The 23,209-nt window shown below is 39.2% G+C and overlaps 1 protein-coding gene across 5 annotated transcripts in view; it reads right to left on the bottom strand.

Moving 5' to 3' along the window:
• TASP1 (taspase 1) overlaps nt 1-23,209 on the bottom strand; it is a 287,466-nt gene that overhangs the window by 145,705 nt on the left and 118,552 nt on the right. For 4 of the 5 annotated variants that reach the window (XM_045981844.1, XM_045981845.1, XM_045981846.1 and 1 more), the window contains 2 exons: nt 20,722-20,841; nt 10,860-10,938 (listed from right to left, as the gene is read on the bottom strand). In XM_045981844.1, coding sequence (XP_045837800.1) covers nt 10,860-10,938; nt 20,722-20,841 — 199 coding nt within the window. The remainder of the gene's footprint in view (nt 1-10,859; nt 10,939-20,721; nt 20,842-23,209) is intronic. The other variant, XR_006815397.1, reaches the window with a different exon arrangement.

Genomic DNA, 23,209 nt, shown 5'->3' with positions numbered 1-23,209 from the left:
GCTGGAAACATTTCAGTGAGTATATGAGTATGATGGGTAGTGCTAAACTTATAGGCAACTGGTTTGGGTGGGATTTGAGGGAAGAAGGATGTACTAATGGCAGCAGAACAGTCAAGGCATCAGGTGCACCAAGGTGCCTGCCAGTGACCCTCTGGGGGGCACTGTAGTGCACACTCCTTAGGTGAATGGATGCAGCAGAATCCCATTCAGGACTAGCAAGCCTTTAGTATATCCAATATATCACCATATTTCTATACTGGCAATAGGAAACTTTCCTACACTATCAAGTATGGCCATAGATTTCATGGCCTTATAGGACACGGAACATCATGACTTCTCTTTCACCATTCCCAGACTATAGCACAGGATAAGAGCCTCTAAAATAGGTACCGTTTTATAACATGAGAGCAATTACAAGTCATCTTACATAAGAGCAAAATACCTGCACTCATGCATGCATGAAAAGACATCCTTCATATCCCTTAAAATTATGTTTCAAAGAACATTTAATGACACATTGTTTATTATACAATATTAAATAAACCATAACACAGCTGAACAGTTTTGCCTTTTTTTTATCTACCAGAAATCTACCAAAAATAGTAATATTGCCTACAACAGGATGGCAAAATTATCAGTTTCATTTTCCAGATTTTTTCAATAAGCATGTGTTTTCACAATTAGGAAAAACTCCACTCAAAACCTCTAAGATGCATGATAACCAAAGCTGTCATATTGAACTGGTTTCCTGGGAAATGACCTAGCATAATTCAGAATTCCACTTTATTTTGAACCATCAGTGACTTTACTTATGTAAAAAGCAGGAAAAAATATATTAATAGTTCATCAGATATGAAGTGACATAATCAGAATAAGCAACAGTCTCATGATAGAATTCCCATCCCAGATAATTACTTTAGTTCTTAGAAATGTGCTGGTAGTTTAAATATTCTGTTATCTATAAAGGAACAATATTTCTTTCCCCCTATCCCCACCAACAAAACAGTCCAAGGAGTCAAGTGCTTTTAAGATGATGATGTTTACAAATGTTAGGGTTTTATCTATGCTCACATCTAGAAGTTACAATTCACAAAAAAAAGATTTCTCATGGCATGATTCCCAACCCTACATCTTACAAACCAAATTATTTCAGCTTAAATATCTGTTCATTACCCTGAGCCCCTGAAGATTCTTCTTGAGTGTAACAAAATTATGCAACAGTAGCACTGACTAATAAGGCAGATAAAGGAAGCAGAGCGGGCTGAAGAGTCTGGATTCCAACTCAGTGGAACTAACAGCAATGTATTTAACTTGTTGACCAGTTTTGCCTCCCACTATCTAAATCATTGTTAATCATTCCAGAACAACACTACAGATGAAAGATCTATCTTCCAAATGTACGAGTGGGTCCCTAATCAAAAAGATCCCCACTTCATCCAAAAGAAAATTTAAATACTAAGTCAAGGCCATCTAGGGAATCTAAATTAAGCTCCACACAACTTGTACTCACCCCTCCACTTAAGCATCTTCCATTCTCACCAGAATAACCACTCTCAACACTTCCCTTACCCTCCTCTCTGGGCTTGACCCAGCACACTTCACCTGTTATGGACTAATACTTTGTGCCCCACCCTACCCCCAACAAATTCATATGTTGGAGCCCTTATCTCCTGTGTGATGGTATTTGGGGAGAGGTAATTAGGATTAGATGAAGTCATGAGGATGGGCACAAGAGCCCTCCGTTTCTCTCTCTCCTCTCTCTCTTTCCTTCCCTCTTTCCCTCCCTCTGCCATATGAGGGCGTAGCAAAAAGGCAGTTGTCTGCAAGCCAGAAAGAGTACACTCACCAGGAAGTGAATCTGCTGGTACCATAATCTTGGACTTCCCAGCCTCTAAAGCTATGAGAAATAAATGCCTACTGTTTAAACCACACAGTCTATGGTATTTTATTACAGTAGCACAAGTTAAGACACTACCCCAATGTATTTATTTGTTCATATTCAATTCATTCAACAAACATCATCGGGGGCTTCAGATAAGCACCATCCACATATCAGTGAAGAAGATTGATGAAAATCCCAATATTCATGGAGTTTCGTAGTAGACCAGGGTAGAAAATAAAGATAAAATAAATAGGTGACATATAAAATTAGATAATGATAGGAGCACCTGGGTGGCTCAGTGGGTTAAGCCTCTGCCTTCAGCTCGGGTCATGATCTCAGGGTTCTGGAATCGAGCCCCACATTGGGCTCTCTGCTCTGTGGGGAGCCTGCTTCCCCCTCTCTCTGCCTGCCTCTCTGCCTTCGTGTGATCTCTGTCAAATAAATAAATAAAATCTTTTTAAAAATTAGATAATGATATACACTATGAGAAAAAAATAAAACATGGAAGAATGTTGGCTGAGAAAATTTACATGTTTAAATAGGGTGGTGAGGAAAGATCTCAGTAAGAAGGTAAACCATCTGAATAAAGAGTTTATAAAGGTGAGGCAGCAGCTTCAGCTACTGAGGGCAGAGAGCTAACAGGAAAGAAAGCAACTCAGGCAAAGGTCCTAAGGGGGTAGTATGCATGGCATATTTAAAGTACAGTAAAGCAGCCAGTATAGCTAGAACTGAATGAGCAAAGAAAGAAAACCAAGAGTTGAAGTCTGAGAAGAAACTGGGCAACACCACATGTAAGGCCTCAGAAGCCCTTCGTAAGGACTTTGGCTTTTCCTCTGAGTCAGAAGGTTAGTGAGTGGACAGTTCAAAGAAGAAGTATGACATGATCTGACAGGTTAGAACACCAACTCTTGTTGGTACAGTATTTCCAAGGGGAGTAAGTCATTCAAATAACTGTGTTAAGTGCTGCTTATAGGATGAAAAGATGACCACTGGATTTTGGAGGTGATTGTTTATCTGGACAAGAGCAGATTGGTGAGGTGGTGGTAGTAGAGGGAAGGCCTGACTGATGTAAAAAGTAGAGGAGAGGAGAGAGCTGAGAAAAAATACTGAAATTTAGGTAGAGACAACTCCTTGATATTTCACCTTGAAAGGCTGATCAAAAACAGGTAAGAGTGGGAAGAGAGGCTGAACTCCGAGGTGACCTAAACACAGAGTCCTGAATAAAACAGGGTTTTTATTCGGACATTAATCAGGAGGCTAAGCCACAAAGAATGCTTACGACATACAAAGAATACTAAAGAGAAATCATGGCTAGTCTTAAAGAGGAGGCAAAAGCATGGGTTCCTACCTGCCTCCCCACCCCTTCTGGGTCCCCAGAGAACGATGACCATATAGTACATGTGGATGTCTCAGCAATGGTCAGCCACTGGCTCCTGCATTATGTGACTCTACTCTTGCGAGGAAGGCTGCTTTAAACCACTGATGAAGGTCCCTGGGGAGGAGTTTTGTAGCACAGACTTAACAGACAATCTCCCACAGAAGGGCAGAGGAAGGACTGCTGCTTGTTAGGCTGAAGATGTTACTCGAGAAAGGGTAACATTAATTCCCAGCCCCAGAGGAAGAGTGCCAGCTCAGAATCACTGACTCACAAATATTTAGGCAAAGCCTGGTCTCATTTTTTGCATTTTTTTTTATCACCCCAGCCTTTGAACCTACTCCTGGCAAGACATGGACATATCGTAACCACCCTCAGGGTTCTAGAACTATCCAGAGCCAAACCCTAGAAAATCAAAGAACCTACAAAACCAGAAATCACTGGGCCACATACCAGAACAGAGCTTTCTTCATGCTAAAACACTTTAAGGAAGGAGCATTGAAGCCTGTGTCTCCTGAACTCCAGTCAGCTGCCACCTAACCCCTGGACTCACTGTTTCTCTTTAAGGAAAAAACATACTGCATAGACAAGGAACAGCATACCAATGCTAAGGTCAAGCAGAGCATAAACTTAATCTCCTTCTTTTTGCCTCCTTCTGATCTTCTAATCCTCAATCTGTTCTTCCTTTCCATGGCCAGAGAAAGACCACAGATGCATCTGACATTATGCATCTGACGTGTTACTGAAAAATTATGTGTGATTCTGACTTTGGCAAATTGAATCAAATCTTAAAGTACTATTTAAAGAAATTCCATGATGAATAATCTTTTTTGAAATGACATCCATCCTTCTAGAAGAGGGAAGACTCACATACACATCTTTCATTTAGTGAAAAATATTTGACATATAACACTATGTAATTTAAGGTTTACAACATATTAATTTGATACACTCATATATTGTAATATGATTGCCACTGTACCAATAACCAGCACCTCTATCACATTACATAATTATCCATTCTTTTTAGTAACTGGAATAATTAAGTTCCAGTCTCTTGGCAACATGGATGATTATAATAATCATCATGTCTTAATTTTAATTTGTCTAGTAAGCACTTACTAAGAGTGCAAGGCCCTATGCCAAGCACTCAGGAAATACAAAGATACCCACAGATCCCCTTTTCTCAAGAGGTTATGCCACTGCTTAAGAAAGCCTAAATAGTTATTTTCACCACAAACATACACACACAGCTGAAAATAAGAAAAGCTTTTATTAAAGTTCATCAATTCTAAAGTATATTTTTTTCCACGTTCAAAACTTTCTGAAATCAGTCCACACATTATAATTGATGGCATCCTCCCATGGCTGCTCTCCAGGCTGCAGCTGTGACATAGTGACCACTGCCTCTAGAAGGAAGTAAGCTGTTCCTGTTGTTGACCCTTCAGTGGAGTTGTGCGCCATGCTGGAAGTACAAGTTTTGAGCTGAGTTGTCATTTACCATGTATTCAAAAATATTACACTATATTACAGATTTGAAACAAAAAGTAAGTATAAGCATAAGAAGGCATGGAAATAGCAATGGAGCATGACATTGTTATCAGTGCAGCAAATGTTTCTTGTCGGAAGAATACTACAAATTCTTATTTTCTTATAAAGTAACAACCATGTGTTAAGAGAAATGAGAAAAAAGTGTGTCCTACTATAATTGACAGTCTTCCTCTCCCTTAGTATATGTATCTTATATTGCTATATTTTAGTCCTGGATAAGATACTAAATATACAGGCAACAAACGCAAAAATAGATAAGTGGGACTATATGAAACTAAAAAGTTTCTGCATAAGAAATAATCAAAAAAATGAAAAAACAGCCTATAGAATGGGAGAATATGGGGGCGCCTGGGTGGCTCAGTGGGTTAAGCCTCTGCCTTCGGCCCAGGTCATGATCTCAGGGTCCTGGGATCGAGTCCCGCATCTGACTCTCTGCTCAGCTAGAGAGCTTGCTTCCCCTCTCTCTCTGCCTGCCTCTCTGCCTACTTGTGATCTCTCTATCTCTGTATCAAACAAATAAATAAAAATTTTTTAGAAATGGGAGAATATGTTTACAAACCATATATCTGATAAGGGGTTAACATCCAAAAGACATGAGAAACTCCTACAACTCAATAGCAAAAACCCAAATAGTAAGATTAATACATCAGCAAAGGACTTGAATAGACATTTCTCCAAAGACATACAAACAGTCAACAGGTATATAAAAACCCATTCGAGCTCACTAATCATCAGGGAAATGCAAATCAAAATCACAATGAGACATCACCTCATACCCATTACAATGGCTGGTATCAAAAGAATAAAAGATAAAAAGGTTGGTGAAGATGTAAAGATATTTACAGCCTTGTACACTGTTCATGGGATTGTAAAATGGTACAGCTGCTACGAGCGACAGTATGCAGGTTCCTCAAAAAATTAAAAATAGGACTCTTATATGATCCAACAACTCTACTTCTGGGTATCTATCCAAAAGAATTGAAATCAAGATCTTGAAGAGATATCAGTACCTCCATGTTCACTGCATCATTACTCATAATAGCCAAGATGCGGTTATCACCTAAATGCTCACCAACAGATAAACGGACAAAGAAAATGTGGTATACATATACAACAGAATGTTATTCAGCCTTAAAAGAGGAAATCCCTCCATATACAACATGGATAATCCTCAAAGATATTATGCAAAGTAAAGTAAGCCAATCACAGAAGGACAGATACTGCATGATTCCACTTACATGAGGGACTTAAAATAGTCAAACTCATATAAGCAAAAAGTAGAATGGTGATTGCCAGGGGCTGGGGGAAGGGGGAAATAGGGAGTTGATATTAAAAATTCATAAAACTTTAGGGCACCTGGGTGCCTCAGTCAGTTAAGTGTCCAACTCTTGAGTTTGGCTCAAGTCATGATCTCAGGGTTGTGAGATTGAGCACCACATCAGACTCCATGCTGGAAGATTCTCTCTCTCTTTCTCCCTCTGCCCACCCCTCTCCCTCTCTAAAAAACAAACAAACAAACAAACAAACAAAAACACATAAAGTTTCAGTAATGCAAGATGAATAAAGTTCAAGGGATCTGTTGTATGATTTGCATCTAAAGTTAAAAATACTATGTTATACATTAAAAATTTTAAGAAAAGATTTCATGTTATATTCTTATCACAATAAAAAAATATGAATCAACCAATTTTTTTTAAAAAATAATGGTGTAGTTTATAAAAGACGGTGACTTAGATTCAATGACACACTGTTAAGTACTGAAGGACTATTCTGAGCCAAGAAGTATGCTAACTGCCTTCCATATGTCAACTCATTCAGTACTCACAGATATTAAGGTAGATATTCTTGCTTTACAAATAACCCTTGCCAAGGTCACAGCCAGTGAGTGAAAGAGTCTGCACAAGAACCCAGGTATATACTCTGCTGCCTTCCTAGCTAGACAAATTTCCATGATGCCAGAACATTAGTCAGAGTTTGCACAGCCCGCTCCTGCCACACTACTCTCTTTCCCACTCCCCACTCATTCCTCCCCACCCAGTGATGAGAACAAGATGCTGGAGTTTATATATACACAATGGAATACTATGCAGCCATCAAAAGAAATGAAATCTTGCCATTTGCGACGACGTGGATGGAACTAGAGCGTATCATGCTTAGTGAAATAAGTCAATCGGAGAAAGACAACTATCATATGATCTCCCTGATATGAGGACATGGAGAAGCAACATGGGGGGGTAGGGGGATAGGAGAAGAATAAATGAAACAAGATGGGACTGGGAGGGAGACAAACCATAAATGACTCTTAATCTCACAAAACAAACTGGGGGTTGCTGGGGGGAGGTGGGATTGGGAGAGGGGGAGTGGGCTATGGACATTGGGGAGGGGAGGCGAACCATAAGAGACTATGGACTCTGAAAAACAACCTGAGGGTTTTGAAGGGTCAGGGGTGGGAGGTTGGGGGAACAGGTGGTGGGTAATGGGGAGGGCACGTTTTGCATGGAGCACTGGGTGTTGTGCAAAAAGAATGAATACTGTTACGCTGAAAAAATAAATAAAATGAAAAAGAAAAAAAAAAAAAAAAGATGCTGGAGTTTATCCCTGAGGCTAATGATCAAATTGCCTGTCTGGCCTTGGGAGAGGCCTACCCTGACCATAACTATCTTCCCTCCACCTTTCAATTACTACCTTCCAAGAACTATAAACCTAAAATGTAGGCCAGGTCTCTAAATTTTCTGCAACAGCCTAAGGCACCAGTCTTTTTTTTTTTTTTTTTTTTTTGACCAAACAATTGCAAAATTCAATGCACCACCTTTCTCCTCACTTGGTCACCCAACTCTGCCAAGTGTTTCTGTTGTCAACCTCATAGCAACAGCCCCAGGAGAAACAAGGGTGAACAAATCATACAAAGTCCCAGGGACAGAAGGAAGTGGAGACTTGCTCTATTATCCTCAGGTTATGGGGGCTGATGATGGTTAGTCCTTAAACATCAGAAGAATATAACATGACAAACTGGGAATCCAAGTTTAAAAGCTGCATTGGATGTCATGAACTAGAAACCTGAATTTATCTTTAGTCATGTGAAATTATCTTCAGTTGATGCAAGATGTGCAAAGGAGGCAATATGCAAGGGGAAGGGAAAAAGACCTTAATTTTATAATTTTAGCTTTGCCCACCCACTGCACTCTTAACATAATCAAATCAATGAAATGTGATCCTATTCCAGCTTCCACATCACCAATTTTAAAAAGGAGAGAGGTGGAAAATCCCAAAGAGATCAAATTTCTTTTCTGAAGTGACAGTCAGGCAGCTTTCAGGATTTTAGCTTAAACGAGAATCCAGGTTTCCAAATATCTAGACATGAGAGTAACACTTAATGATGACAAACCAACTCGCTGAGTAACACACTGACCAAAAATAAAGTCAATACAACATATGATACTAATACTACTTTGGGAAAATAAAAATGAAACAATGAATTATCCATTTTAGACTTCAGTTTTTTCAAATACCACAACTGTCTATAGACATAAAACCTTACTTAATTATGTGCACAAGCTAATTCCTAAATATAATGCACAGAGATTTTCGTGTGCCACCAATATTAAATTAAAAATTAATTCATATTGGGGCACCTGGGTGGCTCAGTCGGTTAAGCATCCGACTCTTGGTCTTGGCTCAGGTTGTGTTCTCAGGGTCATGTGACTGAGCCTTGTGTCTGACTCCATGCTCAGTATGGAGTCTGCTTATCCCTATCCCTCTGCTCCTCCCCCCTACATTTGCTCACACACTATCTCCCTCAATTAATAAAGAAATAAAATCTTTTAAAAAACTAACTCATATTATATTATGCTCATCTCTTCAAAACTGAAAGAATGAAAATCAATTTTTTGCCAATTACAATTAGTATGGTTAAAGTTTAACATTAATTCGTGTTTGGACTTCACCTGATAGGCCAGTGGTTCACAATTATTTTTCCACTGATGCAAGGAAATGGACAGAAGCAACAAATATGAAAATGGTATCAAGAGGTCAAGTCTGAGCAAAGAATAGGATAGTGATGGCAACGAGAGAGAGAGAACACAGGAGAAATTTAGTGGCACAGGGTGGGAATAATGAATAAGGTATTTCGTTGAGCCTGCTGAATCTGATATGCACAGATGACACTCAGAGGGATATGTCAAAAGAAAGTCAGAAAAAACTCATGTGGCCCTCCAAAGAAAAGTCCAGAGGAGATAGACATGGAAGCAAATACCATAAGAAATAACTGCTAAAATCATGAGAACAGTAATAACACCAAATCACCAAGAGAAAGTATACAGTGAAACTAAGAAAAGCCACAAGAGGCCCAACCCAAGGGTTGGTAGCAATGGGAAGAGTCTGTGAAGAGGGCCAGGATGGAGCAGGTCAGAAGAACAGGACAAACCAAGAGAGTTTTAGGATATATGCTACAATAAAAAGGAGAGAGACACCTGGACCAGAGATCTGAGAGTCAAGAGTAAGCAGGAAAAAACAGCTGGGTTGGATTGGGTGGTTTGTTAGCAGAGTCATACAGAAGCCAAAGTAGCAAGAAACTGAAGAAAGGAAGGAAAGGCAGCCATATCCATTCTCCTGATAAAGCCTGATGACATGAAGGAGAAAGTCCTAGGACTGTAACTTGAGAGACAACACAGCAAAGGGGATGAACCACTTTGTCAACCACTCACATCACTACATTGAGAGAAAAGGCTTCAAGTACACCTGGCACAAGCACAGAAAACCTGAATCTAGATACCCAAGCTGCCCATTAACTGCCCCAACACACACACACACACACACACACACACACACACACACACACACAATTTCTAAATGATAATGACTTTTTTCAATAGTAATGTGATTTTATTTTTTACTATTTTTTATTATGTTCCATTTGCTAGCATATAGTACATCATAAATTTTTGTTGTAGTGTTCAATGATTCATTAGTTACGTATAACACCCAGTGCTTATCCCAACACATACCTTCCTTAATACCCATCACCTGGTTACCTCATCCCGTCACCCACCCTCCTTTCCATAACCCTCAGTTTATTTCTCAGAGTCCAGAGTCTCTCATGGTTTGTCTCCTTCTCTTCCCCTGTGGTCCTCTGCTCTATTCCTTATGTTCTATATATGAGTTAAACCGTATGATAACTGTCTTTCTCTGCTGGACTTATTTCATGTCAATTCAAATGGCAGCAATGTCCACAACAGCCAAACTGTGGAAGGAGCCGAGATGCCCTTCATCAGATAAACGGATAAAGAAGATGTGGTAGGTATCTACAATGGAATATTACTCAGCCATCAAAAAGGATGAATGATAACAACTTCTAACACAGATACAAAAAGAGGACCTGCATTTAATTAAAAGTGTAGCGAGAGCAGTAGATGTCATAAAATATACATTTTGAGGAGCCTGGGTGGCTCAGCTGGTTAAGCATCTGACGTCGGCTCAGGTCATGATCTCGGGGTCCTGGGATCAAGCCTCTCTGTGCAGTTCAGTCAGCTTCTCCTTCTCCCTCTGCCCCTCCCCTGCTTATGGAACTCTCTCTCTTTCAAATAAATAAATAAAATGTTTAAATATAAATACATAGATATATATACATATACATACACACACACACATATACACATATACATTTTGAAATACATCTTATATTTTCTGCCCTGACATTTTATTAAAGAGATTGCCTAATTTTTGAAATACCTTGTTGCTTTTATATCTTTTGTGATCTAAATTTGGCACTATTCTGAATCTCTAGAGAAAAAAAAAAAAACACATTAAAAATATAACTGTTATAGTTAACTCCAGAGTTGTAATTAAATGTTAGCAAAACATTTACATTGGGATACTTACACTGTGAAACAATCCTTAAAAGCTCCCACATATCAAAGATCTTTCAGGCATAAATGCTCTAGTCTATGCAGTGCCTTAGCACATGCTTTATGTTTACACAAAAATATTCTTTTCAATCATTAAATGACCTACAATGTAGCAGTTATGAAAAATGGTCATGAAAGCAGCAAATACCTGAGGTACTCACAGCTGTAGAGTAGGGATTATGAGCTCCAGTATTTTCAGCCCAGCAGCCACAACCATAAAGAGCAGCCTGGGAAAAGAGAAAATAGGTACACAATGTATTTCAGAAATATTATATGTAATTACTTGCTTTCAACAAAAGACAAAATCATACCCATCTAATAAAGCTTGGTTTAATAATGATGCATATCAACTGGGAAATAGTACCAGAGACTGTGTAAGACCTACCCAAACAATGGTTCTAGCACTATTTTAAACTGTATCTTCAATTACTGTATTAATCTAAAACTTTTCAGAAAAGGGTAAAAGAAGTTTTTAGACTCTCATCAGCAGTAGTTTTTTCCCTCCTTGAACAACCTTTCCCCAATTAGTTTGTCAGCCAGTTCAAACAAATTCCTCTCTTCTGGTTCCTTGAAATCATGTGGTTGCCTTAAAATAGTGGCTCTCAAACTAGGTATATGTCACATTGCTTGAGAAGTTTGGTGATAGGACCGTGGTTCCCAGATATTCTGATTCAGTGATCTGGGGGTTGCCCATGGAATTGGCATTATTAACCAGGGCCCCAGGGGGCTGGGATGCAGGTGGTCCTCCTGGCATACTCTAAAAAATCCTGTTTAGGAGGGCTTCTGCCATGCCTCCCTTAGAGTGGCACAGCAGGAACTGCAAACAGTTACTACCAAAGGGCCCAGTATATGTTCAACACTGTGCTAGATTCTTCAGATATAAAGAAAGGAGCCAAAAAGATGAATTCAAGCTAATTACTTTATGAGGCAGTAGAACAGATTTATATGCCTGAAACCACCAATAACACAAATTACTGTGGTTTTACAAAAGAATATAACAATCATCCTTATTTTGTTTTTAATAACGCCACCCAGAATGTCTGGATTCATCTCTTCAATATCCACAATGACCTCTCTGCCTTTGGGAGGGGAAATGAAACTGGTAACTTTCCCAGTCCTTAGTTAGAAGCAGAAGTAGAAAACCCCTTTGATAGCCAACATAGAGAAATACAAGGAAGTCTGCTCAAGAATATGCACCACCACAAGTTTGGTAAAGAATGGAAAATTGAAAGCACAGATGTCCATCAGTAAAGAAATGGTTAAACATTTGCCCAGCAATATGCAGTATTCATTGCAGAGAGTTCAAAATAAAGAATTCCAACTTTTTCAAAAAGATTTTTAGAAACTAATAAAAAAAACTCCAAAAATATTATTGAGTGAAAAAAAAGAAGACGACGACAAGCCACAATACATGGAGTTTTCAGTATGACTTCTGACTAATGAAGGAAAAAATACTCCCATAAAAAAGTAACTGTTGTTTTCAAAGAGATCACTTGTAAGGAGTGGGGAAAGAAGCTAAGACTGGGAATGGTAACCAGACAGACCAGCTTTCTACAATACTCCACTTTTTTTTTAATAAGGACTTCAGAACTCATTTGCTTCAATATTCTATCCAGAGCAAGAATTTCCATGAAATATCCCAGGCACTTATACCAAGAACCCTGATACTTCATGAGGGAACACATTCCCCTTTTGGACACTTATCTTTGCCTAAAAGTTCTTCCTTAGATTGCTTTAATGAACATCCACTTTATCGTAATTCCATCCACTAATCCTGGTTCTACTCTCTGGAATTATTTTACCCTCCCTGCTGAAGTTCTCCAAATTTTTTAAAACAGCTATCTGAGTGCCCTGATTACTCTTTTCTCACTCAAGAGAATCCTAGGTCTGTAAACTGTTCCTCAAGACTTTGAGATGCACACACACACACACACACACACACACACACACACCCTATGCCCTTAATCACTCTCCTTGAGAAATAATCCAATGTCCAAGATAACTGGAGATGAAGTCTCCCATGCTCATGTGACCCACAGTTGCCACCCTCAATTGTCACTAGCAATAGCCTTATAAGTAGAACAAAGAACTCAATACAACATTGCCAATATGGCAAACAGTAGAAAATCTATTATTGTCTTTGAAAACACCATGCTTCTAACACAAGATTGTTGGGTCAGAGTGGGAACCGAAAGCCCTATAGAAGGGATTCCACACATGGATTTCAGAACCAAACTGGCAAACTTGTGGGATAAGCCATTCAACTGGTACTACCTGGGACAGTTCCTGGGTGAGCCAAAGCCTCAGAGAATAAGCCACCTGAGGGGAAGGGCCTATTCTTCCTTCACTGAAAACCCTGGTCATTGCCTTCACTGAAAACCCACTATCCTTGCCATTCACCACAATTATCTTGACCAGGAGCCTGGACCCAAAAATAGCAAATAAGGCCACAAGGACACCTCTTAGGAACCTAAAGGGGTCCTTTATTCAAGGAAAAAAAAAAAAAAAAAAAAGACTCACTCTTACTCTTTGTTTCTTCTCTCTAAGCGAATTCCCCTTATGCCACTTCCCCTCAATTTCATGATCTAAAGTTGTCTTCCATCTTAAACTTCTGAAACCAGTTGAGCTGAGACAGTGATAGGTCAGATAAAAGAAAGAACCAGAGACTGTCCCTCTCTTATCACTTCTTTGGATGAAATATTACAAGCTTGGGGCACTCAGATGGCACAGGTGGCTAAGTATCCAACTCTTGATTTTGGCTCTGGTCATGATCTCAGGATTGTGACTGAGTCCCACGTCAGGCTCCATGCTCAGCCAAGAGTCTGCTTCTCTCTCTCTCTCTCCTTCTGCACCACCCCCACCAGCTCTCTCTAAAACAAACAAATGAATCTTGGAAAAAAAAAAACAACTTTAAGCAATGCTTTAAAAAAAATAAGCTTTCTTCTTTTCAGTAGTAAAACTTCAACATTTAACAAAGGCATTAACATTCAGTAAAAATAGATCATATAAATATCATTATTACTATCATTATTTAATCTTTTTTGGAACTTCTTTTCCTTTATAAAATGAGCATAATAAAAACCCCCACCTCAAAATGTTGCTGTAGGACCACATGAATGAACACACTTACTGTACATAGCAAGAGACAGTTCTAGCTAATATATAGCTATATTATGAGGGACTATGGCAAGCAATTCAAATATATTATGTCATTTAATCTTGTAGAACTTTGTAAGGTAACTATACCCATTTTACAGTTGTGGAAAGTGGAGCTTAAAGACGTTGAACGGGGCACCTGGGTGGGTCAGTGGGTTAAAGCCTCTGCCTTTGGCTCCGGTCATGATCCCAGGGTCCTGATTGAGCCCCACATCGGGCTCTCTGCTCAGCAGGGACCCTGCTTCCCCCCATCTCTATGCCTGTCTCTCTGCCTACTTGTGATCTCTGTCTGTCAAATAAATAAGTAAAATCTTAAAAAAAAAAAGATATTGAACAATTTGTTTACAATAAGGGATAGGTGAGATTAGAATAAAGGTTTATCTGAATCCAAAGTTCACACTCTTAACCACTAAACTAAACTGCATATTTGTCTGGGGCTGAGTTGAGAGTGGAGGGAGAGTGGGATGTAATCATTTCTTTCTTGTGTCCCAGTTGTAAATTCTAACCATTGTTGGTAAGCCAAGTAAATAAATTCTAATTCAAATTGCCACTTCACCATATGAAGAGTTATTATATGTCTAGAGCAGGGTAATTAATATGTATAGTTCACTTGTACACTTAAAATGTATTTAAAAGCATCTATTTTTAGCATATTTTTAAAAGTCTTTTTTTTTTCAATACTTTGTATATTTTATTTCCTTCCCTCTTGATCGTCAAGAAGAATGGTTTCCTACTGTCAACTGATGCTTTCATATTTCCAGGCTTATTAAAGCTCCTCTATCCAAGCAATATAATCCAATTAAGTAAATGCATTTTCCTGGTAAGTACCTTTACCCTTACCCACCACACCCTTTCCTGATTTTCATCTCTCACAAACTGTGTGTTCATACACTAGCTAATTGGGGGCAAATCAATATGTTTAAGTTTTACAGAAGTATTTCTTTTTCCAGGACAGTCCCATGTGTGGTGGCAGAATGGCTTCAAGATTGTTCAATGTAATATCCTCCTAACATAGACCAGAACTATCCTTGGTTCTGCTGTTGCTATTTTGCTAACCAAAACAAACAAAAAACAGTGAGAAAATCATGGGAACTGCAAGGCAACGAAGGCGGCTATGCTGGCTTTTCTCTCTCTTTCTCCACCAAGGCATCCAAATCTGATAATGCCAAGCTTGGTTCTTATTCCAAACTTGACAAATACACAGGGCTTCATAATGTGGAAAAACACCATGACCAGACAAAGGCTTTTTATAATGAGTTCAAAGCATTGTACACATGTTGAGTAATCATTCCCCATAAGTCCCCTGTACGGTAGGCAAAGAGTAGCACAAAGTTAATTATTCTTCCCTCCCCATCCCCCCATGGGATTTTAAGAGGCTTATACACATAAAGGGCAGATCAGGGAATATCACTTGGAGATTTGCAAAGATGTCCTCCATGAATCACTCTATTCCAAGCATTCATTAACCACCATGTCCAAGACAACTGTGATACTACTCTTTTTCAAATATGAGAGACAAAGCACACATACAGAGAATGCCAAGCAGTGCTCTGCATGTAATACGAGATCTAAGTACTGAGCTTAAGCACAATCCTTGCAACTACTTTAACAGACTCCAGGAATCATTAGTGCACTCAACAAATATTTATTAAGCCCATAAGTAATGTACCAAATTGGTTTATTCTCAGAAAGCTTACTAGATCAAATGGAATGTGAAATATCATTCTCAGTACAGAACTGAAGTTTGGAGATGGGGGGAGGAGGAATGGTGAAGATGTGCAACTGAACTGGGAATATGCCAGTTACACATAAATCAGAAAGATTTCTTGAGTGGTATCATCATATGTTGGTGACCTGAAATACTGGTTAGTCTATAAAATACCTAAAATGCTTTATCAGAAGAGGGATTTAGAGCATTAAAATTTTACTATTCCTTGAGGGAGGAGTCAAGATGGCGGGGAAGTAGCAGCCTGAGACTACATCAGGTAGCAGGAGATCAGCTCGATAGCTTATCTAAACATTGCAAACACCTACAAATCCAACGGGAGAGCGAAGAGAAGAAGAACAGCAACTCTAGAAACAGAAAATCAACCACTTTCTGAAAGAACCTGTTTTTATCCCCTTTCTCCCCCCCCACAATTAGGGGTCTCTTCTGATTTGGTTACAGCGCATTTTTCTGGGGTCTTTGCCACCCTTTTAGTAGTTTATTTGCTCCTTCATATCCTCTTATCTGGACAAAATGACAAGGCGGAAAAAATCACCACAAACAAAAGAACAAGAGATAGTACCGAAGGCTAGGGACCTAATTAACACAGACATTGGTAATATGTCAGATCAAGAGTTCAGAATGACGATTCTGAACATTCTAGCCGGGCTCGAAAAAGGCATGGAAGATATTAGAGAAACCCTCTCTGGAGATATTAAAGCCCTTTCTGGAGAAATTAAAGAACTAAAATCTAACCAAGTTGAAATCAAAAAAGCTATTAATGAGGTGCAATCAAAAATGGAGGCTCTCACTGCTAGGATAAATGAGGCAGAAGAAAGAATTAGTGATACAGAAGACCAAATGACAGAGAATAAAGAAGCTACTGGACCATGAGGGGAGAATTCGAGAGATAAGTGACACCATAAGACGAAACAACATTAGAATAATTGGGATTCCAGAAGAAGAAGAAACAGAGAGGGGAGCAGAAGGTCTATTGGAGAGAATCATTGGAGAGAATTTCCCTAATATGGCAAAGGGAACAAGCATCAAAATCCAGGAGGTGCAGAGAACGCCCCTCAAAATTAACAAGAATAAGCCCACACCCCGTCACCTAATAGTAAAATTTACAAGTCTTAGTGACAAAGAGAAAATCCTGAAAGCAGCCCGAGAAAAGAAGTCTGTAACATACACTGGTAAAAATATTAGATTGGCGGCAGACTTATCCACAGAGACCTGGCAGGCCAGAAAGAGCTGGCATGATATATTCAGAGCACTCAACGAGAAAAACATGCAGCCAAGAATACTCTATCCAGCTAGGCTATCATTGAAAATAGAAGGAGAGATCAAAAGCTTCCAGGACAAACAAAAACTGAAAGAATTTGCAAACACCAAACCAGCTCTCCAGGAAATATTGAAAGGGGTCCTCTAAGCAAAGAGAGAGCCTAAAAGTAGTAGATCAGAAAGGTACAGAGACAATATACAGTAACAGTCACCTTACAGGCAATATAATGGCACTAAATTCATATCTCTCAAATAGTTACCCTGAATGTTAATGGGCTAAATGCCCCAATCAAAAGACACAGGGTATCAGAATGGATAAAAAAACAAAACCCATCTATATGTTGCCTACAAGAAACTCATTTTAGACGCGAAGACACCTCCAGATTTAAAGTGAGGGGGTAGAAAACAATTTACCATGCTAATGGGCATCAGAAGAAAGCTGGGGTGGCAATCCTTCTATCAGATCAATTAGATTTCAAGCCAAAGAGTATAATAAGAGATGAGGAAGGACACTATATCCTACTCAAAGGGTCTGTCCAACAAGAAGATCTAACAATTTTAAATATCTATGCCCCTAACGTGGGAACAGCCAATTATATCAACCAATTAATAACAAAATCAAAGAAACACATCAATAATAATACAATAATAGTAGGGGACTTTAACACTCCCCTCACTGAAAGGGACAGATCATCCAAGCCAAAGATCAACAAGGAAATAAAGGCCTTAAATGACACACTGGACCAGATGGACATCACAGATATATTCAGAACATTTCATCCCAAAGCAACAGAATACACATTCTTCTCTAGTGCACATGGAACCCTCTCCAGAATAGATCACATCCTGGGTCACCACGATCAAGTGGGATTTATTCCAGGGCTGCAGGGTTGGTTCAACATCCGCAAATCAATCAATGTGATAGAACACATTAATAAAAGAAAGAACAAGAACCATATGATACTCTCAATAGATGCTGAAAAAGCATTTGACAAAGTACAGCATCCCTTCCTGATCAAAACTCTTCACAGTGTGGGGATAGAGGGCACATACCTCAATATTATCAAAGCCATCTATGAAAAACCCACCGCAAATATCATTCTCAATGGAGAAAAACTGAAAGCTTTTCCGCTAAGGTCAGGAACACGGCAGGGATGTCCATTATCACCACTGCTATTCAACATAGTACTAGAAGTCCTAGCCTCAGCAATCAGACAACAAAAAGAAATTAAAGGCATCCAAATTGGTAAAGAAGAAGTCAAACTATCACTCTTCGCAGATGATATGATACTATATGTGGAAAACCCAAAAGACTCCACTCCAACACTGCTAGAACTTGTACAGGAATTCAGTAAAGTGTCAGGATATAAAATCAATGCACAGAAATCAGTTGCATTTCTGTATACCAACAACAAGACAGAAGAAAGAGAAATTAAGGAGTCAATCCCATTTACAATTGCACCCAAAACTATAAGATACCTAGGAATAAACCTAACCAAAGAGACTAAGAATCTATACACAGAAAATTATAAAGTACTCATGAAAGAAATTGAGGAAGACACAAAGAAATGGAAAAATGTTCCATGCTCCTGGATTGGAAGAATAAATATTGTGAAAATGTCTATGCTACCTAAAGCAATCTACACATTTAATGCAATCCCTATCAAAATACCATCCATTTTTTTCAAAGAAATGGAACAAATAATCCTAAAATTTATATGGAACCAGAAAAGACCTCGAATAGCCAAAGGAATATTGAAGAACAAAGCCAAAGTTGGTGGCATCACAATTCCGGACTTCAAGCTCTATTACAAAGCTGTCATCATCAAGACAGCATGGTACTGGCACAAAAACAGACACATAGATCAGTGGAACAGAATAGAGAGCCCAGAAACCGACCCTCAACTCTATGGTCAACTCATCTTCGACAAAGCAGGAAAGAATGTCCAATGGAAAAAAGACAGCCTCTTCAATAAATGGTGCTGGGAAAATTGGACAGCCACATGCAGAAAAATGAAATTGGACCACTTCCTTACACCACACACGAAAATAGACTCCAAATGGATGAAGGACCTCAATGTGAGAAAGGAATCCATCAAAATCCTTGAGGAGAATGCAGGCAGCAACCTCTTCGACCTCAGCCGTAGCAACATCTTCCTAGGAACTACGGCAAAGGCAAGGGAAGCAAGGGCAAAAATGAACTATTGGGATTTCATCAAGATCAAAAGCTTTTGAACAGCAAAGGAAACAGTTCACAAAACCAAAAGACAACTGACAGAATGGGAGAAGATATTTGCAAACGACATATCAGATAAAGGGCTAGTATCCAAAATCTATAAGGAACTTAGCAAACTCAACACCCAAAGAACAAACAATCCAATTAAGAAATGGGCAGAGGACATGAACAGACATTTCTGCAAAGAAGACATCCAGATGGCCAACAGACACATGAAAAAGTGCTCCACGTCACTCGGCATCAGGGAAATACAAATCAAAACCACAATGAGATATCACCTCACACCAGTCAGGATGGCTAAAATTAACAAGTCAGGAAATGACAGATGCTGGAGAGGATGTGGAGAAAGGGGAACCCTCTTCCACTGTTGGTGGGAATGCAAGCTGGTGCAACCACTCTGGAAAACAGCATGGAGGTTCCTCAAAATGTTGAAAATAGAACTACCCTATGACCCAGCAATTGCACTCCTGGGTATTTACCCTAAAGATACAAACATAGTGATCCGAAGGGGCACGTGTACCTGAATGTTTATAGCAGCAATGTCTATAATAGCCAAACTATGGAAAGAACCTAGATGTCCATCAACAGATGAATGGATAAAGAAGATGTGGTATATATACACAATGGAATATTATGCAGCCATCAAAAGAAATGAAATCTTGCCATTTGCGACGACGTGGATGGAACTAGAGCGTATCATGCTTAGTGAAATAAGTCAATCGGAGAAAGACAACTATCATATGATCTCCCTGATATGAGGACATGGAGAAGCAACATGGGGGGGTAGGGGGATAGGAGAAGAATAAATGAAACAAGATGGGACTGGGAGGGAGACAAACCATAAATGACTCTTAATCTCACAAAACAAACTGGGGGTTGCTGGGGGGAGGTGGGATTGGGAGAGGGGGAGGGGGCTATGGACATTGGGGAGGGTAAGTGCTATCGTGAGTGCTGTGAAGTGTGTAAACCTGGCGATTCACAGACCTGTACCCCTGGGGATAAAAATACATTATATGTTTATTAAAAAAAAAAATTTGGAAAGGGAGGCGAACCATAAGAGACTATGGACTCTGAAAAACAACCTGAGGGTTTTGAAGGGTCAGGGGTGGGAGGTTGGGGGAACAGGTGGTGGGTAATGTGGAGGGCACGTTTTGCATGGAGCACTGGGTGTTGTGCAAAAAGAATGAATACTGTTACGCTGAAAAAATAAATAAAATGGGAAAAAAAAAATTTTACTATTCCTTGAATGGAGGAAATACACAATGTTACTCTAAAATCATTCCCTACCTAAAAAGCAAGCAACAATATAGTTAGGTAGTATTTACTCCTATAGAGAATGACATTTGCAAAGAAAGAAAATGAAGATCAATTCATATTTTTTTTAATGTCTACTAAATACCTAATACTCAGCCTGTTGGAAGTAACAAAACAGTACTATGACTTTAAAGATCAAAAAGAACTCTATGAAAGAGGTATTTTTTTAGAATCTGGAATTATATAAATGTTTAAAAGAATCACAATAATATAATTTTTTTCAAATGAAAAAACGTTTTGCTGGCTTAAAAAAATGGTGAGCTAGAAATTTCCGTGTTTTAAATTGAAAAGCTAGTTTAAATACCCTGTAATACTTACCTGTCCAACTCTCCCTGGATGTTTCAAGGCCAAGCCTCCACTGGAGACAGCAGCAGCAACGTTCCCTTCATGATCCACAACTACAGCACCCACTGTGTCCAAAGTGCCTGAGTCATTCTCCTGGAGAGTGAACAGGATATAGGCACTCACTGAGCACAGAGTGTCACAATTTGATATGACCACACAGCACTTTTCAATACAATCATGACATAATTAAGCAAACTCTTAATCTATTAATCTATTATCAAGCTATTAATATTAATCTAATCATATTAATTAATCTATTAATATTAGTACCAATCTATTATCAAGTTGCCACTAAAACCCTGTTCAAGTCAAAATGTATTTTCTACTGAAAGATCCTGAGCAAAAAGTGTCTTGTTGCTTTTCTCTAATAATAAGCCTAGCATGCCTAAGGGAGAAAGAAAAAAACACAATCTAATATAAAATATCGCAGTGTCCCCTTAATCTCCCGTATTAAGTTCATGATTGAAAATTTGTAAAAGGAGAAGATCTATGGCATAAATGAACCAAAGTGCCATTTTAGTACTTCTAAAAATATTGTATATAAATTTCTTTTTTTTTTATTTATTTATTTATTTATTTATTTTTTTCAGCGTAACAGCATTCATTCTTTTTGCACAACACCCAGTGCTCCATGCAAAACGCGCCCTCCCCATCACCCACCACCTGTTCCCCCAACCTCCCACCCCCGACCCCCCAAAACCCCCAGGCTGCCCTTTAGAGTCCATAGTCTCCCATGGTTCGCCTCCCCCCCCCCAACGTCCACAGCCCGCTCCCCCTCTCCCAATCCCACGTCCCCCCAGCAACCCCCAGTTTGTTTTGTGAGATTAAGAGTCATTTATGGTTTGTCTCCCTCCCAATCCCATCTTGTTTCATTTATTCTTCTCCTATCCCCCTACCCCCCCATGTTGCTTCTCCATGTCCTCATATCAGGGAGATCATATGATAGTTGTCTTTCTCCGATTGACTTATTTCACTAAGCATGATACGCTCTAGTTCCATCCACGTCGTCGCAAATGGCAAGATTTCATTTCTTTTGATGGCTGCATAGTATTCCATTGTGTATATATACCACATCTTCTTGATCCATTCATCTGTTGATGGACATCTAGGTTCTTTCCATAGTCTGGCTATTGTAGACATTGCTGCTATAAATTTCTAAAAATAATATATTCAATACAATAAATGAAGAGAATGGTAGGCACAATCTTGAAGTGTACTATGTTACAATTTTCTTTTATAATTCCTTGCTTGTGAGAAATTGATGGCCACCTCCCTCCTCTGCTGTATTAATAATATGCTTGCCAACTATATAGCAGAAAATTGTACATTCCTGGGAGGTATCTTTGCATTTCTGTATCTTGTCCCAAGTCCCACAAGCTTAAGGCTTTTCACGTATATTGACTACAAGCAGCTGTCTCCTACCTCAAAGATTTCTGGGTCACCTGTGCAAGACAGACAAACCTTACAATTCCGGATAAAAAATCAGAATCACAGAAAACAGGGAAAAAGTTTCAAAAAAAATATCTCTTTGTGTATATTAACAAGGGAGGCTACTGCAGATCTTTAGGTTAACAACAGTCATTGCATGTTCTCACTCTAGAGTTCTGGTTTTAAACTATGCCCCACAACCCAAGACTCCCACCCTCACCCCCAAAAGTGCATAAAAGAGCCCAGGCACAACTCCAGGCTCAACAAGACCAGCTCCTCCTCCTGCGTAGTTTATTGCCCATACTGCTGAGCAATACTTCATTTGTACTGAGGGATCCCTGGCTAAAGAGTTTTCAAATAACACTCTCAGCAATCCCCAGAAAAGTCAGTGAGTTCCTAGGGCCACCTTAGAAGGTGAGCAACATTGAAGGGAGTTCTGAAATAGTGGAGACACAATGCAAGCAAAGTTTTTTACTTCAAGAAAATTTAAAAATCTAGCAGTAGATTATGCTTCAACAAATATTACATGAAGTCTGTTAGGAGAAGGCACATCTAGACATTTTACATTTCTTTGCTTTTTGCTCTAGATTCTAACTCCTCTTAAATATACTGATACACTAGGACACTACTTACTTTAATAGAAAACATGTAGCTGACTGAAATAAGTACTTTATTTCCTCTCTCCCTTTTAACCACAGCGAGGGGAAGTCTAGGCCATATCCAGGAATACCACAGTTGTGCAGGTGGCAGACTGCCTGAGTTTTAAAGACAGCTCCCTAGCCTGCCTGTAAACTCTCTGAGGAAACGGGTGACTGACTGATTTTACATACAGCAGACATGGAGGCATACTTAGTCTTCAGTTAGGAGGATATAAAGCATGTCTGCATCCAGGGTGTCACAGAAACAAGAAAAACAAGTGATGATATATACAAGGCCATTCTAATATCAAGGCCTCAGTTTTCCATCTCTTTTCTCAAAACTCAGTTTCATGCAAATCCAGAGGACGCCACCACCTTAGGGAAGACTTATCAAT

Source organism: Meles meles, chromosome 16, assembly GCF_922984935.1.
Source record: "Meles meles chromosome 16, mMelMel3.1 paternal haplotype, whole genome shotgun sequence".
Classification (NCBI taxonomy): Eukaryota; Metazoa; Chordata; class Mammalia; order Carnivora; family Mustelidae; genus Meles; species Meles meles.
Note: the sequence above shows the minus strand (reverse complement) of the source record. Positions and strands in the feature narration are given on the sequence as shown.